The sequence below is a fragment of the Macrosteles quadrilineatus genome, unplaced genomic scaffold (assembly GCF_028750875.1).
Source record: "Macrosteles quadrilineatus isolate MER2022 unplaced genomic scaffold, UCM_ALF_1.0 Scaffold_1__1_contigs__length_201487025, whole genome shotgun sequence".
NCBI lineage: Eukaryota > Metazoa > Arthropoda > Insecta > Hemiptera > Cicadellidae > Macrosteles > Macrosteles quadrilineatus.
Genome location: NW_026542594.1, coordinates 137,359,936 through 137,375,958, shown reverse-complemented (window position 1 = coordinate 137,375,958; position 16,023 = coordinate 137,359,936). Strand labels below are relative to the sequence as shown.

Genomic DNA, 16,023 nt, shown 5'->3' with positions numbered 1-16,023 from the left:
CTACCGTGATTGCAACCAAACCTATGACATCATCAAATAACAACATCATCGTCTCCCGGATTCACGGCCCAATCCCTAATTTCTCCCACGACTCGTGGTGACAGAGAAATGTTTTTTTCCCCAATCGCGGAAAAAGAAACGTCATTATCCTCTTCCGCAGTAGCGGCAAAATATTTAACATCTCCTGCGGGCGCGGAGACATCGTCATCGTCACGCACGAGAAAATGTTCTCGTCGATATCCTCGATCGCGGCAAAAGCGTAGGCCTAATCATTCAATCTCGTGAGCGTGATCCTCGCGGACAAAAAGCTTTTAGCTTTTTTTTTTTAATTGGGCATTATTGTATCGAGTACTGAGAAAATCTGCTCGAGCTTGATTTTCTGACTTTGTGCTTGATCTTTTAAGATTGTAGGTCAGGCTCTGCTCGGCTCGAAAATCGATGTTATATCAAATCAACAGTTTATAAAGCGAGCCGATTTTGAACTGATCTGATTTGGCCTGAGGCCCATAGGTAAGTAGTATTTTTTACCTGACTCGAAGTAAACAAATCTAAAGTGCGAAGTAAAAAAACCCAAAGTGCAGCCTCCTATAAGTTAGAAATGAAATGAAATGAAAATCCTTCTTAGAATCAATGAAAGAATGGAATTATTTATTAGCTAGTGCCCTACCCACCTAGGTTAATTTGCCGATTTGATCGTAAAAAAAATTGTCAAGTTCATTTAGTTGAATAAGCATAGAGGGCTGCATAGGGCGCTCTTTGGTGTGACCCGCCGGGTGCTAGGAGGATTAAGATTAATGTTTTATCCTCCTAGCCCGGAGGCCACATTGGTTCTAAATACGGCCCAATTATAGCGCCTTAACACAGTCCAAAGGACAGTTAGTTGATGCAACCTGCATGACTGAAGAACATTTTTTTACTTAGGTTGGAAGAGGATTTATATCGATCGGGCAAATAACAGTGGTAGTTTAGCTGTTGTAAACTAATTGTACTATCGCCCTTACTGGTTTTAACAAATTTTTGTCATAAAAAAACATATGATAATTCTCATACAAATATTGTTATGAAAGTGTGGCTGAGCCTGTCGCACAATCGCGGGCCCCTGTCCAGGTAAAATTTCCTGAAAAATCCCGGTCAAGGTTCACGGGCCCTCCTAGCTTACGGGCCCCCCTAGCTTGCGGGCCCCCCTCCTAGCTTGCGGGCCCCCCTAGCTTGCGGGCCCCCCCGCACTGCGGGCCATCGCCGCCACTGAATATGGACAATAAACAGTTTTGATGACAGCACATGCGATTAGGTGGGGTCTAGATTTTTGGGCATTATGGGACTAATTGATAGTCTTTGTCAATATGAAGGATTGCTGAGTGAAATAATAGAATTGTGAAAAAGATTCAACAATTTATATTTTAGGTTTTATATTAAATACTTTATCAGCCCTTCTATGATTCATATTGTTTCTTAAACGCATCCAACTTTTTCTTGTATCTCATAGCAATATATATTTTGGGTGGCTTGATTGTTGTTTCATCAAAGTATGAATTCCATTGTTTCCACTGAGGTCTGTGTCGAGGGTCCAATGTACAATCCTTTGGTTTGAACTTTCCCATTAGCCCTGAAATTGAAGAAATTTATTAAATTATCCTTCATATATTGTAAATCGTTATACCTCTAAAAACCAACTTCAACTAATATCCTTTGCTACAAGGGAAAATCATTATCTAATTATTTTCATGTTCAATTTCACAATTAGAACTTAACAACTTAAAAATATAATTAAACCTTTGGAAAATTGAAGCTGGAATGAAAACGAATAAACAAATAAGAACCAAGTTGCAGATGAACAAATAACTATAATATTAGAGTACCTGCTTTGTGAGCCATTGTAACCATGTACGAAACTCTCTTGTGCTGAACACTACAGAGGCCTGTGATGCGTTTGGGCAACATGGATCCGTTCTGACGGACAAACTGGCTCAAAATCAGGACATCCTGAAAAAGAGAAAACCATCACTTTAGCTTTGATAAACATTAACTTATTGAATAAAAGATTAAACAAAGTACTGCTTCGATTAAAACACTGAGAAGTAAATTAAATATTTTAAAAAAACTAGAAACAATGAGGGAAAAAGAGGAACAAATTAAACATATTGGTGTGCAGATATAGGAAAACAATGACTCATAAACATATCAAATACCACAACATTTAGGCTTTTGTTTCGTTATGATGGAGTAACAACAATCTGTGACATCTATCTATCTATCTATATATATAATACGCTAAGCCGATTTTTGTGAACAGAACTACTCCCTCATTTTTGGACCGATTTTGATGATTTAAGTGTCAAAAAGATTACCCTGATCTGTAGTTTTGCAAAGTGTTTTTCGTTTTTTGATATCTTTATTAGTTTGGTCAGGATCTTCCATCAAAGTTGGGTTTTCTCCCATAAGATTAACATGGAGGAATCTAAATATTTATTGGAAACTTTGTCTCCATTAATTTGAGAGAACGGCTGGGCGTAGAAACATGGTAGAGGTGTCCAAAGAAAGGCCTTGGTCTGTAGATGAGTTATCAAAAGAAAAACGAGGTAAATTCGCTTAGGGCTCTGCCCCAGAAGCCTTTAAAGATCCCTCCACAGATTTGTTTACATTTTGGTCATTTGGATAATTCTTTTTAATGAAACAGCTGTTAATTTTAAAATTGTGTTTTAATTAACACACATTTATTGGGAGTTACTGAATTGTCCAAAAGAAGTATTTGCAATGTTATTTTCTGATTTTTAAATTGATTTTTCTCTGTATCATTTGTGTTGCAATATTAAGTTCCATTACGAGATGAGTGGAAAATCATTTTATCACAATAACTCCTACAATTGTATCTTATTGAACTATCTTATATCTATTTTACGGGTTGGTGTCTGCCTTTTTCACACCTTTTCCCTATATTTTATCATATTATTTTAGACAGTTCATCATGAAATTATTGTCATACATACTTTCAATCATTAGAAAAATCTTCGATTGTGTAATACAATACAAAATAATACAAGTGCAGAAGGGCACGGTGCCCATTTGAGCCGTGTCCATATTTTATTAAATTAATTGTGGTTTACAGCAACTGGATAAAACATTTTACAATATTTATGTAGAAATATGTGCATATTTAGAAAGTAATTAAGCTGGAAAACTGCAATATACTGCGGACTTTTCAGAGAGGTTACTTCGATGTATTCATTCAGCTTAGTGAAAACATAATATAGATATGTGTAAAAATAAGAACTTGAACACTTAGAGAGCCTTTGAATGTTATTAGACTAACGAAAAGGGTTGTGCATGTTTAATAGCGCTACTCAGCAACAAAAACCATTTAATTTATCTCTAAAATATATATTCTTAAAGTGCACTTAGCAGCAACCTAAAAAATCTATGTAACTTACCCATATAATATAGTTACAAAATGCTCAAACTCGCATTGTGACATTTATAATTCGGCTTTACATTTCTCCAACAGAAAATTCATCTACGGAAGAATGTTATTGTGCTCTTACTATGTCATTTGCATTATTTGTTGCCAATGAAGCTGCATGACCATATAAATGAGGAGGCCCCTAACAGTTCAAGAATAAAAGCCAACCTCACTTCAAGTATATTCCACTACACCTAACATTCCGTAGATTATATTGACAACTTTATGTAACTGATAAGGCTGAGAAAACTAACTGACATCCCCCATGTCAAGGAATTCCAGCTATAACAGTAACACCACAACCAATTTCTCAAAACTGTGCTAGAGTGTTATTAATCGGCACAGAAGTACGATATGAACTGACGCGACGTGACGAAGGAAAAATCTAACTTACACTGTAACGGATATACCTCCCTTTGAAGTTAGAACGTGTCTTCCCAACAGACAGATTTTTTGTTCAAATAAAATCATAGATTAATCTGCATTACACTAATGAAATCACGGAAGTGTTTAACTACAAAAAATCCACCAATACGATTTTAATACTATTTAAAGGTTCTTCCAAAGGAAGAGATACCAGATAGCATACTAACAACTACGATGACGTAGCCTACAGTATGGGAAATATTTTATATTTTATTCATTGAATGATCAACCATATTTGGTAACTAACGAAATTAATATCATTATTGTTTTTACACTTATCAATGCCAGGGACATATTTCCGAATAGGCGGACTAGGCGCCCGCCTAGGGCGGCAAATTTTAGGGGCGGCAAAATTTTGAGGGTAAAAAAATAAAAAAACAAAGTTTTAATCTAAAAAAAATGTTAGCGAATAGTTTTGGGAACGGCAAAATAGCCATTTCAAATATTTTGATTAAGTATACAACTATTTCAGAACGCATCCAAGTCAAACAAACGTCAATAGTTTATTACACAGCTGTGTAGAGTTGTCCGTGCTGCCCTATTGGTCTGGCGGACACGCTCGCCGCGGGAGCGGGTCGCCGTACCGGCCGCTATGTCTAGTGACAAACCTAGAAAACACTCCCTTCTGTTGACTTCATACACCACTACGCAGTGGCAGCACTATAGCTGAAAGATTCTTTTGCTAGGTTAAAATCAAGAAGGAAAGTGTGAACTAAATACTTACCACTGTACCAAACTTAACTAATTTAAAATTGTATATTATTATTTTAGTAAAACTTTGCGATTCATGTGTTTTTGTAAGAAAAAAATAGTTTAAGAAAACATATTTCTTTCATTTCAAATCAAAGCCAATAGCACGTCTCTCAAGTGGATCTGACTAATAGTGTTCAATGAAAAGCGTTATAAGAACCATTGTATACAGACGATTTTGTGTGCCGTTTAAAGCCGCAAAATGGGATTGTAAAAATACTGATTAGATAAAAAAATGGTGCATTCCGTGTAGGCCTATCCAAGTCAGAATGTTTTGCAAAAAAACGGCACAAAAAACGTCCGTTAAAAGGGGTCGAAATAGTATATTTCGTACCTAGGGCCGAAAATGAGGTTTTGCCGGCTCGAGATAGTTTTTAGGTTCGAGACAAAGTCAACCTAAAACGATCGAGAGCTGCAAAACCATTTCGGTCCGTGGTACGAACGCCATTTTCCACCACACTATACCTTAATAGCACTATTCACCACAATAATGATGCACACTGATAGTCAACACAACTAGAACTTTAAGGCTATGTGAAGAAATAATTTGAGGAATCAGCAAAAATTAAAATAAATAGTTGCTAGGCAGCGGTGACAATAAAACAATTCTATTGCAATGCTATGGATACTGATTGTGTATTTAATATGCATTCATGTTTAAAAAAGTAAGCGATCAGCTGATTTTGCGGCCCTAGGGATGTAAGAACCTGCTCGGTCCCCAAATGACGATGACAGCTGGCATGGCCAGCAAAACGTAACTTTCAGCCACCAATTAACGCATGTAAAACAGCTAAAAACATCATAGTGTGGTGAAAAGTTATTAATTTGTTGATGCAGCATGCAATATTACCGATTATTTTCCCACAAAACCAGCTGACAGGGCATGTATTGGCCATTGGGGTGATATTAGTGAGGTCGGGGAGTGCGTTGAAAAGAGGGAGCGGGAGGGGCGGCGGCAAACTTTGTTGCCTAGAGGCGGCAGATACTTAAATACGTCCCTGATCAATGCTAAATGCTCAAAATATGTATTATTTCACTCAATTTATCGCAGTTAGATGAATTAGCGTAAGCCTCGAAAGTAACCGTCGATTTCGACGGGTTTCACCTAGTTGTAAATAAAGTGTCTAAGCAATCTGACAGATAGGCCTTTTTTCTCACATTAGCTTATGTATACAACCTTTGTCATGCCACTGCATGATGAAGGTTGTGACTTTGATATTTTATAGGGAAAATCACATGTTGCAATAACTTTTGAACCATCATTTTTACGATTACCTAGGATTGCTGCTACAGGGAGGCTAATAAAGTGTGTTTTTAGTTATATAGGCCTATTAATAGCTTCAGTATAAAATAAATAAATTTACCAAGTTTGATCAAAGCAAAATATATCCATAAACAAACAAACAACAACATGTTACAATATTCTCCATAAAAATAACATAGAAATTTTTAATTTACATTTTATTTTTATTTTATCTGCAACCAATAATTATTGTACAATAACACTGTAATATAGGTACTAAAATATTTGTTTTTGTAAGCTCTTTAAAATGGTCTAGAGAGAAATAGGGAAATTTGATGTTTTGATGGTCAAAAATGAGAAAATAGTTATTTGTGCAACTAGTGAGCAAAGTGAGCAATTGACTCACTCGAGAGAAATACTTACTCACGAGCTGTAGGCGAGTGAGGAATGGTTTCTCGAGTGAGGCAATTGCACTTTGCACTCAAGTTGCACATTATATTTTTCCTAGAGATACCATAAAACAAATAAATTGATAAAGAAACACAACATATTTTTACACAGAAATGAACTTTTAATATGACATTTAATGATACAACAGTACAACACAGCTGACCAGCTGATTTACAGCCAGTGCTGCCAACGTATTTCGCGCGCATACGACCTTGTGTCTGCATGTTACGCGCTCACTATTTTGTGCCTTCACGTTGCAAATCTGGAGTGAGACAAAGTAATTAGAGTGAGACAATGTTAACATTGTCTCACTGGAGCGAATTGGCCACTTTGCTTTCTCAAATCAGTGAGAGAACATGTTCATTGTTAGGTAACTGTAGGAAAACCAATTTTTAATCTAAAACCCCGTTACCATGGTCTGATTATGCTGATGATTAAATGGTTCGCGAACTCATTCAAGTTTATCCTGCCTTACATCTTCAAACCAGATTTCATCAAAATCGGGCAAAAATTATTCAAGTTATCGCATTCACAGACATATATATATATATATATACATATGTATATAAATCTACGAGAATATATATAACATTTTGAACAAATGGTGTTTTTGGTCTCTGGTGACATCAAAATGAAAAGACCTACGGTAATAGCTACTTCCCTATAAGGAAATTCGCAAAAAAATAGTAAAAGAACCACATTTGCCTTAAAAAGCAGCAAAAATTGCATGTGTTTATAACAAAAAAACTGCCAACCATTGTGATTTAGTGATTCATGCTTTATAATTTATGCCGTAATTTATAATTTATGCATAATTTATTTATAATGCTGTAATTTATATTTGCACTGTTAAATGTTAGTTCAATTTCAAGACCATTGCATGTTATATCTTATTTGCCGATGTTGTATGTTCGTAATATATTTTTGTCCTCATAATTTATTACTCAGTTGCAATCATTAGTGTTAGCATGTACCTATTTATAAAGCATGACCAAAAAGCACGATGTAAAACTCACTGCATAGTAATATAATTAATAATCCACAAATTGTTATGCATGTAATTGATTGTAAAAATGGTGATTTTACAGTGAATAAATAAATAAATCACCGAAACTTTTCATTATTTTTCATAAAATAAAACACTTCAATAAATTGTTGCAAATAAAGTGTCATAACTTTGCAATTTATAAACTTTACTTTGTAACTACTTATTAGGTACCTATACACAGTTGTAACTGAATTTGGCTTGACTAAAGCAATAATAATGTAATAATACTAGTAAAATTCATTGCGTCATAACAATACAAAAGCATTGCTATACATGGAACAGTTACTACAATTTGGTGAATCAGAAAATAACTTCTTGATTAGCATCGTACGCGTTATTAAATTATCTGAAGTACACAACAATACGTAAATAACACTTCAAGAAAAGGCAATTCAGTTGAACAATCTGTTAAATGGCGACAGTTCCTTCACAGCCAGCACCGGTTGGTTTGACCGGTGGAAAAAACGTCATGGTATTCGGCAGCCAACTGTCACCGGTGAACAACTTTCCTCAGATCAGGCTGCGGCGCAGGCATACCTTGCTTCATTTGACAATTTAATAAGCGAAGGAAATTATTGCCCCCAACAGATATATAACGCCGATGAAACCGGCCTAAATTTTAGAGCACTGCCAAGTAAAAGCTAAAATGTGTAAGGACCAAGTAACCATTATGGCTTGTTCCAATGCTGCTGGTAAACATAAGCTCCCTCTTATGATGAAAGGCTGCAGTGATAGGTAATCTTGTGATATGGTTTTTAGCTATTCTGGTTGTCAGTATTTCTTTGGATTACTGGAAATGTGTGATGGGGCCCAGAGAATTGGACCTTTTACCCAGACCAGGAAGACAGCCCAAGCCAGCTTTGATTACACTTATTTAACTAACACACTTAAATACCCTAATTTTGATTGACACCTTCCAAACTAATATATAAATATATATAAGAAAAACCTGATTGAAGCAAGAATTGGTTCAATTGTAACTGGTAGATGAACTAAGCAATCCCTTTTACCGGCAACTTAATCTCTTGGAACATGTGACTTCGAAACATGAAAAAGATTGTTTGATTCCGTTAGGCGGAATCAAACTTGATAGTTATTTACTACATTTTCCAGCGTACCTGCGAAGCCAGTGGCTTCTCCCCCCCTGAAATTTACTTCTAGCCTAACATATTTTTATATTTTGCTTAAAACTAATAAGTTAACTTAGCTTGATGATTGTTCATTTCTATACAAAGTTTGAAGACTCGAAGTTGGTCAAATCACGGCAGCGGGCAGACAGGGGCGAGAGAAGAGGCGAGCCGGATGAGCTTAGAAAAAAGATTGGTCCAAGAAAAAGACCGGTTGAACGGCATGCTAGCACGTAACGCCATGAAGCTGTGGCGCTTGCGTCACAAGGCAAAGCTGCTAAGCCTCGAGCCTTCAAACATATAAACATGAAATCACTTCCAGTGTATTACAGGAACCAGAAGAGAGGCTGGATGGACGGGAAACTGTTTAAAGAATGGTTCCATGACCAATTCGTACCATCTGTTAAACGCTTTAGCCAAGAAAATGACATTCCCCCGTGTGCTATTCTTTTGCCAGATAATGCACCGTCCCACCCAGACGTCGACGAACTAACATGTGGCGAAATAAAGGCAGCCTTTTTACCTCCAAATGTGACGCCATTATTGCAACCAATGGACCAGGAGGTTTTGCAGGCTCTGAAGCTTAAGTATCGCAAACACTTTTTAAAGTCCCTAATATAAGATGATACAATCCCCTTGGTTCAAAAAATTAAACAGACAAACGTAAAGGATGTTGTGTATTGGGTTGCTGAATCTTGGGAAAATGTGACGACTGGAGCGATAAGAAAATCGTGGAAAAAGTTGTGGAAATCGTTAGATTTTGAAGAAAACCCTACCGAAAATGACCCAGTTAACTTGTTACCAATGATTCAAAACATTCCTGGTTGTGAAAACGCGGTCAAAGAGGACGTGGATGAATGGATGGCGGCAGACGGTACTAGTGCAGAGACTCTGACTGACGATGACGTCATAGCAGCAGTGACACAAGATCATGTTCAGGGAGACGAGGGAGAGGGTAGTGATGACGAGCCAGGGGGCGGGGGAGGAGAGGAGAAAGTGACACACAATGAGGCAGCTGCAGCACTTGACCTTGCCCTTCGCTACTTAGAACAACAGTCTACTGCCACGCCTGCAGATGTGATGTTCATGAGAAAATGGCGGAACTACGCGGCAAAAAACAGACTTACTAAACTGCAGTAAATGACAATGCGGGACTTCATGTCCAATAACAAGTAGGCCTAACCAAAGTTAATTTTTCAGTACGGTATGTGCAATATTTCTTACAAAATAATTCTTTGTTTTATTTGTTTTTTTATTACGATTTGTAGATTTAAACTTTACGTAATAAACAAACCATTGTATTCCTTAATTGATTACCCTGTTTATACAGGGTGCGGCAGAAAGAACTCCCCTATTAGGAAAGCTAATAAAAACAAAACCAAGTAAGATATGACATTTTTATTACTACTAACCAAAAACAAACATTATGCCATTTAAAAAAATATAAAATTATAATGCTTTAAATAAAATGTCGTTTTAATAATCGATAATGTAAAATTATCATGTTTGAAATAAAATTTCATTTAAATGGCGGCCTCCAGTGTTAACACATTGGTTCAAACGTTCCCGGTAGTTGTCCATTACCTTTCGGGTCATGTCGGGTGAGATGGCTGCAACTTCATGCCTTATTCTTTCCTTGAGGGCTTCCAAACTTTGAGGGCGATGTTCGTATACCTTAGACTTTAGATAGCGTTGAGTGGCTATAGGCGATCCGCCATTTTGAATGAACTGCTCCACCACAAACGCGCGATGCTGCCCTGACCAAACCATGGCGTACACTGAAACGGCACGTACGCATCTATTCAAGGACACAACCCCCACCACTCTACCTCACCGCTGCTCGCTACCGCTAGCCTTAGAAATCGGGGAGTTCTTTCTGCCGCACCCTTTACTTCATTTCAAGATGTTTTACCTTTCCTATTGCATTTTATATAGTGCAAATTTATTAAAAATAATATCGGGAACGTGTTCGGATTAAGCGGACGTTTGGATTAACCGTGTTCGGATTAGAGGGACTCAAGTGTAGTTAATTTGGGTCGCCGGAATTTTATCCCCCTCGAATTTTACCCCCTGGGCAAAGCTGACGACACTATGACGTAGTAACCCGAGTGGCCAAAAGTTTGTTTTCGCGGCTGGAATTTTACTCCCGCGGATTTGGAAGTCTAATGAAAATAGTCAGATCGTGATTAATTAGATTAGCAATAAAAACCGGAATTTTACCCCCTGTCAATAATTAGCGTTTAGACAACTGAAGATGTATGGGCTGGATTTTTACCCCCGGAATTTTAACACCGGATTTTTACCCCCCGGAATTTTACCCCCGGATTTTTACACTCCGGAATTTTACCCCCTGGCCGATTTTAAAAATTGAATGATTGTTTTCTTATTTCTGTTTTTAATAATTGTAAACATTTCATTATTTAGTAGCCTATCTTTATTTATTTATTTTTTAACCTCAACTAAGTAAACAGAATTCGCTGTTTTATTTTGATCATATTAACCAACAGTTGGCTACAAAGATCAAATCCTGATACTCGAATCTCAAAATTAAAAAAAAACCTGTTCGATTAATAATAAATAATAGTCAAAACTGCCACCAAAAATCTAATTACTAACACTCTACTAATTAATACTACTACTACTAATTAATAACACTCTAGATAGTTTATTGATAACAATTGACTAGTTTCAGCAGTCGTTTAGTTTCAGAAAAACCAGTTTTGGTCGGCAACGTAATTAGACGTTATCCGGTCTCTGTGTTCGCTTGTGTGACTGTGCCACAGACCTGGGACTGTGTAGAGATGTATGTCTGACTGAGTAACTATTTGATATTTTATGAGTGGCAAAAATATTGAGCTCATCTAATGGTAGTAAGGACAGAGCTGGAGAGAGTCACTAATAAAAAAAATATCAAGCTTAGATTTGAACACCTATTAATCAAAGGTGAAAAGTTTACCTGGGAGAATAAGTCACTAAGGGTAAGGCTAGAGGATGGAGGAGTCGTCCTGAAGAGTATGTTCGTTATAGACTTTGCAGCCTTTCTGTCAGACCTGGCAACCAACGGACCCAGAAGACAAGATCACGACCAAGATGACGGGCGACCTACAGTGACAACAGCAGCCGGACCAGGACCAACGCCATACTATCAGCAGTGGGGGCATCTCAGGCTTGAGGAGGCAACGAAAGTGCCAAAGAAGTGGATTTAGCTGATAGACATGTCTTGATAATAATATCATTGACTATTGGATACAGAAGTTGTTGTATTAATAGTCAAAGATAATATCCTATAATGTATGTGGTCTAAAAAGTAAGGTCAGTGGAGAAAGTAGTAATTTTTTTATAAATTTATTAATAAAATGAGTATGATGTTATTTTGTTGTTGGAAACCTTTATAACGGAAGAAGATAGGGAATTTATTTCAAAGTTATTTTTTTATTACAGCTACAGGTGATCATTTAAGTTTGCCTTTAGAACAGCAAATTTTGGTAGGGCTAAGGGAGGTTTAATTTCTTGAAGGTTTAATGAAATTCACAATGTATCATGTTTAGAAGGCCCAGGCCCCTTTTTTATTTGACACCAAGGGAAAGTGCCTCGGGGGACAGGATGTTTTCCAGAAAATGTTTTCTGCGTTAAAAACTAATGATTAGCAGTTGCATAATATTTCATATAGGAGTTGTTTATTAATCGGTGCATCAAACAGGTCTTGACATGTTAGAGTCCCAATGTGAATTTGATGCTCTAATACTTAAATTCTCTAAGACATTAACTGTAAAACTAATTTAGTTAGACTAATACAACAATAATGATACAATCTAAGGGGTTAGGGGAGTACCTAACAATATTTTAGATGGTTTTAGGCCCCCAAGGGGGTGGGGGGGGGGATTAACATCATCGGTACAAAGAAGAATGGACTTCCTTTGGGGGCTAACCTCGCTGCAACAAATTTGTTAAATATCTTGAACGTCTTGAACGTCTATGAACGTCTTATAAATAAATAATAAATATAGGCTACCTACTTAATTTATTACAAATTATTAATTTAAAACTGAATGAAGATGATTAATCATTCTCACTAATTTATATATCTGGCCGGGGGGTAAAATTCCGGGGGTAAAAATCCGGGCCGTACATTCTAGGTTTTTATAATTTGATGTGTTCTGATTAAATTCACAACCGTAAAAATATATGTTTAATTCCGCGTTTAATCCATCGAGCTGATGTCGCGAAACTCAAAAGTTCATGGCCAGAATTTTACCCCCTGGTTTGTGACGTCTCATTTGCCCAGGGAGTAAAATTCCAGGGGGATAAAAATCCGCTACCCCATTAATTTCACTTACCGTGTGCTTAACGTCCAAGTTAAGACTGCACAAAGGGCATGCTTTGCATTCCGTGTGAGGTTCAGGCTTTATCAACAAGTGCTCTCTGGGAGATGGAGAGATAACTCCTTCTACAACTAGCGTTTTTCCTTCTTGTTTTTCTACAACTGAAACAAACAAGAGTGTTAAACAATCTAACTTAGTTTTGGATTATTTCAGTGCAGTATAGGTTACGGGTTACAGCCTACTTTTCTTACTTATTGAATCAATTTAATGGTTTTTTTCTAAAAGTAAGCCTTGATTGAATGTTTTCTAAGTATTACAACTTTTTATCTTTAGTTACATTTTTTAAATAGTACCTATATAAACAAATTTTACAGGAAGTTATAACAATGGTTTTTTTATATGAAGAAAATAATCACTAAACCACTGTGGTTGGGATTTTTTTTTTGTTACAGAAGCATGAAATTTCTGCTGCCTTTTAAGAAAAATGTGGTTTTTACTATTATTTTAGCGAATTTCCTTATAGGGAAGTAGCTATTACCATAGGTCTTTTCATTTTGATGTCACCAGAGACCAAAAACACCATTTGTTCAAAATGTTAGATATATTCTCGTAGATTTATATATATATATATATATATATACATGTGTGTGTGTGTGTATCTGTGAATGTGATAACTTGACTAATTTTTGTCCGATTTTGATTAAATCTGGTTTGAAGATGTAAGGCAGGATAAACTTGAATGAGTTCGCAAACCATTTAATCATCAGCATAATCAGACCATGGTAACGGGGTTTTAGAGGGGGTTTTATGAGGTAAAAATTGGTTTTTCTCATTTTTGACCATCAAAACACAAAATTTCCCAATTTCTCTCTAGGCCATTTTAAAGAGCTTACAAAAACAAATATTTTAGTATATATAATATTATATATGTGAAAGTTTGTGTGTTTGTGTGTTTGAAGTTCAATCACGCATAAACCACTGGACGGATTGGGCGGAAATTTGGCATGATGATAGCTTACATACCTGATTAACATATAGGCATATTCTTATCTCAAAAACCCTTTCGGGCTCCGTCCCAGTGGCTCTGTAATTCCGCATGTTAACCTTATGAGTATCTATTATATTATTAAAGTGATACAATCAAATTTTATGTAAACGGTTAAGGTCATTTACCAAATAAAAATATACGCATATGGCACATCAAAATGAAGCTTAGAGTGTGTAGATTTGCCGAAAAGTATTGATATGGACGAATTTCCTAAGGGCTCTGCCACACAGGTTAATTTCCAAAGGGCTACACCTGGCATATTTCCAAAGTTCAAATGATATAATTCAATTTAGTTCATGAAACAGCTGGTCAGTGCAATGAATTGGTGTTTGTTTATTTACTAGAAAAATGAAGATTGAGGAGGGTTATGTTTGGTTTTAAAGAAAGGTTGTATAAGTTTTGTTGAGCGGAGCGAGCAAAGCGAGCGAAGCTCTTATACGTCGACTCTTATGCATTTCGTAATACGCAAACTCCTCCTAGACGGCTGAATCAATCTTTTTAAATTTTGCATGGTGATAAAGACCATATCGGTGAGTGCCAACATCTATATGGCGTTAAAAAAGTCCCTCAGGAATCCGCCCCACTGGGTCTCAAAGTTTCAATGTAATCCTAATGGAAGCAGTATTTGACACATAAACAAAGACATATGATCAGCTGTTGACTTTTGAATGCAGTAGATAAAGAAATAGCTGATAGCATTATTCCACAGATATTGGAACAGAAACGGTATGGATCATAAATATAATCAAATTACGACACTAGCTTGAGGTCCGTGACGTAGGAAGTGATGAAGGATGTAGTAAAGGTGAGCAGTCTGGAGTGTGGAAACTGTTTATGACGATTAGATTTAGGTATCTGCATTCCTAAAATTCTATGGGAAGGGAGGAAAACGGGTCCGCGACGTAGGAAGTGGTGAAGGAAGAGGATTAAAGGCGAGCTGTTCGGGGTATGGGATCTGTTAATGACAATTAGATTAAGGTATCTGCAATCCTAAAATGCTATGGGAAGGGAGGGAAACAGGTCCGTGAAGTAGGAAGTAGTGAAGGAAGTAGTAAATGCGAGCAGTCCAGAGTGTGGGAACTGTTTATGACAATTAGATTAAGGGATCTGCAAACCTAAAATGCTATTGGAAGGGGAGGAAACAGGTCCCCGACGTAGGAAGTGGTGAAGGAAGAGGAGTAAAGGCGAGCTGTTCGGGGTATGGGATCTGTTAATGACAATTAGATTATGATCTTTGCAATCCTACGATGCTATGGAAAGGGAGGGAAACAGGTCCGTGACGTAGGAAGTGGTGAAGGAAGTAGTCAAGGCGAGCTGTCTGGAGTGTGGGAACTGTTAATGATGATTAGATCAAGGTATCTGCAATCCTAAAATGATATGGAAAGGGAGGGAAATAGGTCCGCGACGTAGGAAGTGGTGAAGGAAGTAGTAAAGGCGAGATGTTCGGAGTGTGGGATCTGTTTATGACGATTAGATTAAGGTATCTGCAATCCTAAAATGCTATGGGAAGGGAGGGAAACAGGTCCGTGAATTAGGAAGTAGTGAAGGAAGTAGTAAATGCGAGCAGTCCGGAGTGTGGGAACTGTTTATGACGATTAGATTAAGGGATCTGCAAACCTAAAATGCTATTGGAAGGGGAGGAAACAGGTCCCCGACGTAGGAAGTGGTGAAGGAAGAGGAGTAAAGGCGAGTTGTTTGGAGTGTGGGATCTGTTTATGACCAATAGATTAAGATATTTGCAATCCAATAATGCTAAGGGATGGGAGGGAAACAGGTCCGTGACGTAGGAAGAGGTGAAGGAAGTAGTAAAGGAGAGCAGTCCGGAGAGTGGGAACTTTTTATGACGATTAGATTAAGGTATCTACAATCTTAAAATTCTATGGGAAGAGAGGAAAACAGGAAAAGAAGAGGTGAAGGAAGTAGTAAGGTGAGCAGTGTGGAGTGTGGGAACTGGAAACCGTTTGTAGCGGTTAGATTAATGTATCTGCAATGCTGAAATGCTATGAGAAGGGATGGAAGCATCCCCACGACATAGAAAATGGTGAAAGAAGTAGTAAAGGCTAGCAGTGCGGAGTGTGGGGAATGTCTTTGGCAATTACATTAATGTATCTGCAATCCTAAAATGCTATGGGAAGAGAGGGAAACATGTCCA

General features: G+C 37.2%; 1 protein-coding gene across 1 annotated transcript in view; it reads right to left on the bottom strand.

Moving 5' to 3' along the window:
- Positions 1 to 1,372: 1,372 nt before the first annotated feature.
- LOC128982887 (39S ribosomal protein S18a, mitochondrial) overlaps positions 1,373 to 16,023 on the bottom strand; it is a 41,724-nt gene continuing 27,073 nt past the window's right edge. Inside the window, exons 2-4 of the mRNA XM_054401937.1 lie at positions 12,839 to 12,984; positions 1,860 to 1,983; positions 1,373 to 1,606 (exon numbers count right to left, since the gene is read on the bottom strand). Coding sequence (XP_054257912.1) covers positions 1,434 to 1,606; positions 1,860 to 1,983; positions 12,839 to 12,984 — 443 coding nt within the window. The 3' untranslated portion in view covers positions 1,373 to 1,433. The remainder of the gene's footprint in view (positions 1,607 to 1,859; positions 1,984 to 12,838; positions 12,985 to 16,023) is intronic.